This window comes from Bolinopsis microptera, unplaced genomic scaffold (assembly GCF_026151205.1).
Source record: "Bolinopsis microptera isolate Bmic1 unplaced genomic scaffold, MBARI_Bmic_1.0 sca110, whole genome shotgun sequence".
Classification (NCBI taxonomy): Eukaryota; Metazoa; Ctenophora; class Tentaculata; order Lobata; family Bolinopsidae; genus Bolinopsis; species Bolinopsis microptera.
Genome location: NW_026971882.1, coordinates 16,477 through 19,780, shown reverse-complemented (window position 1 = coordinate 19,780; position 3,304 = coordinate 16,477). Strand labels below are relative to the sequence as shown.

General features: G+C 37.0%; 1 protein-coding gene across 1 annotated transcript; it reads left to right on the top strand.

The window, feature by feature from the left end:
* Positions 1-209: 209 nt before the first annotated feature.
* Positions 210-3,304, top strand: LOC134825810 (dnaJ homolog subfamily C member 10-like). Its single transcript, XM_063838010.1, has 7 exons — positions 210-446; positions 674-853; positions 1,031-1,168; positions 1,342-1,491; positions 2,089-2,186; positions 2,442-2,598; positions 2,814-3,304. Exons 1-7 carry the CDS (start codon positions 225-227, stop codon positions 2,919-2,921), a joined length of 1,053 nt encoding a protein of 350 aa, XP_063694080.1. The 5' UTR covers positions 210-224; the 3' UTR covers positions 2,922-3,304.

Genomic DNA, 3,304 nt, shown 5'->3' with positions numbered 1-3,304 from the left:
TGTTGCGTAGCTGTACTGTAGGGGGGGGGGGGGGCAGCTGTTGTGTAGCTAGCTATACAGCTGCTAGCTGTACTGTAGATTAGAATATGTGATTTCTTCTCTCTTAGATTATTTCAGTTTGATCAATGTATTGATATCCCTAATCGCTGTAATAAACGAGAATAACGCTAGATATTCCTACGTTATACGCTCACCCATCCTCAGGAAGACAAGACGCAGCAGACATGGCCATCTTCATCAGAGAAGCAATGTTATCCCCTCTAATCGAGCTAACTCCTGCTCACTTCCCTCACATTACAGAAACTACTTCGCTGGTTGACTTCTTCGCGCCCTGGTGCCCACCATGTATGCGGTTGTTACCTGAAGTCCGCAAAGCTGCACGAGATATGCCTAAAGTGGTGTTTGGCAGTGTGGATTGTGCTGCACATTCTCAACTTTGTCAAAGGGTACGGTACAGACGTTTCATTAAGTAGTTAAACTGTCTAGATTTATCACGTATAGTATAATAGTCATAGTAGTTAATTTAGAAGTGTACAGTTCTTCTGCCACAAGATACGGGTATTCAGTTATTTAGTTATTTAGTTAGCCACAAGATACGGGTATTCAGTTATTTAGTTTAAAGTTACAGCATTGGTTGTGAAATCTAACTTGTCTAACCCCCCCTCCTCCTCAGATGTCTGTAAGCAGTTACCCCACAACAGTAATGTACAACTCCAGTAAACCACACACCACCTCCGGATACAAGAACAAGGAGGAAATATTACAATTTATAGAAGATGTACTCAATCCTCCGGTCATACAGCTGGACTACGAACAATGGATTATCAAAATAAACAACAAGAAAGCTGATGAGGTTCATTTCGTTTACTTTCTCCTTTGAATAAGTCAAAATTTCGAAGAATTGAAGCTGGTCCGGCTGTCACTGAAATCATTTTGACCCATCCTTATGAGGTGTAGAACAAATTCATAAATGTAGATGAACTTTAGCTCTAGCACAGCGATGTCAATATTTATAACCTGTCTCCTTCAGGTTTGGTTTGTGGACTACTACGCACCGTGGTGTGGACCCTGTAAACAACTAGCACCTACCTGGAACAAGTTCTCTAAATCTCTAGACCACTTCGAGAATGTGTTTGTTGCTAAAGTTGACTGCACTGTTGAAACTCAGGTTAACAATATTCTCAAATTTATGTCTCTTGTAATTCATGACCTATTACGCAATATACACCTGTATCGACAAGTGTATAACACAAAACTAATAGAAATAGAATTCAAGTTTGAAATGTGTTTCCTTATCTATCTTTAAAATAAAGAACATGCCCTAACACACTGGTAGTTCAGGTGTGTAAACTAGAAGGTATAAGAGGATATCCAGCAGTTAAAGTATATGGAGCTGGGAGTAAGGGTCGGGGAAAGTTCACTCAGTACAAGGGATGGGGTCAACTAAACGACTTGCAGGGCTGGGCCATGCCTCATCTACCTTCTGATGTGGTAAGTTGTTGTGGTATAATCTTTTAAAATCGGTCAGTTATTCATGACACATGATGTAACTATGTTTGTGATAATTAAATGTTATGACATTGTCTTTTTACTGGTTCGAAACTTTCGAATTGAAAAGCCGAACCGTTTGTATATAACTCAGTTATTTATCGTTTTATCAACTATCACAGAAAACTGGGAACTGCGTCCTTTAAATATAAGGTTCTCATGCATGTTGCTTACTTTAACTATTAAATTAAAAATGCGGAAATAAGGAAGTTCCCCACGATAAGCTTATGGAGTTGATTAAATACTTGTCTACAGAAAATGAGGCGAGCCCGAGTGTTATTAATTTAGAACACGATTTAACATGATACCAGAGCTTGAACTTACTTCTCGCGTCACATTATCATAGTCTTATCATCATATTATCATAGCGGCAAATAAATCATATCCCGGATAACATATTACAAATCCGTTCCTACCAAAAGGTCAAGAATCTTCTTAGGATACCCCTTTAGTACTTTTACATTCTACATTGTAGTGCACTGTAAACATAGTTCTATTACTATTATTTATTATTATTTATTTATACAAATCCGTTCCCAGGAAACGTTGGTTCCAAAGAACTTTGTAGATAAAGTACTCAAGTCCAAAAGTCCTTGGCTAGTGGAGTTCTATACGCCTAAATGCGGACCGTGCCAAAGGTAGAAAACCTTAGTTATCAATAAGTTCTTTGATGTAGTAAATCTCACTTGAAATTTTAATAAATTAATAAAATCTGGTTTATAACGGAGCTGAAAAACTCGAGATTTAGAAAATTCTTTGACGATAATTTCTTTGATATTTAACATCTCACTTGAAATTCGAATAAATAGATAAATAAAAATGTCTCTAAAATTAAGCTGTTAGATTAGGTTTTTAAAATATCCTTTGAGAACCTAAAAGCTAACCTGGCACAGATTTGCTGGTGAGATGGAGAAGTTAGCTGGTAAACTAAAAGAGAGGCTAGGTATTGGTAAAGTAGACTGTAACCAGCACTATAACCTGTGCTATCAAGCTAAACTTAACGGCTTCCCTACACTCTACTTTTACCCCGGAGGCACTGGACAACCTCAGGTAATATACGATTAAATTTCCGAACTTTTGAATCGTTTATCTCAAATATCATGTACCAGCCTTCGTGGAGGTTTATTCCTGTGCACCATTTCACAGCGCTGGCAAGCAAGACAGCTATTTTTATACATGATGGATTCATTATGATATTAGTAATCAGTTATCAGTCATTCCTCATGCTCTCTGACTATTATAAGTAACGGCTGATGTTTTCTCAGGATATAAAAGGAGTTAATATTGAGACTAGCACAGCAGATCAGATCCACAACCACCTGGTCAGACACTACCCCTTCCTTAATACACCTCACCGTAGGGACGAACTTTAGTAGTTATAATCTAGGAACATTTAATATTCAGATGAGAGTGAGATGAGAGTGGGTTTTTGGGGTCTATGGTTCGATGTATTATCATATTCTGAACTGAGCCTGATATAATGAATGGTTAACCACTTGTGGTAAAAAAGAATATGTTAGTAATAATAATATGACCGGTTTAGCACAAGATATTGCTAGATATTGCTAGATATGACATAATCGCTGGATATTTTAAACTTGGGTTTGCTGAATGTTAATTCAACGGTAAATAATCGGTTGCCGAATTTTTACTATCTTTTTATTATTGTAATTTGAAATTATTTATTATCAGTTACTCATTTAGGTGCAATTTACGCTGCAAATCGATTTCATCATTGTTGTACGTTATAACATCA

Coding starts and splice junctions, on each gene's coding strand:
- LOC134825810 (XM_063838010.1), top strand. CDS start 225: ATGGCCATCTTCATCAGAGAAGCAATGTTATCCCCTCTAATCGAGCTA. Junction 1,492..2,088: donor CTCATCTACCTTCTGATGTG/GTAAGTTGTTGT, acceptor ATCCGTTCCCAG/GAAACGTTGGTTCCAAAGAA. Junction 2,599..2,813: donor GAGGCACTGGACAACCTCAG/GTAATATACGAT, acceptor ATGTTTTCTCAG/GATATAAAAGGAGTTAATAT.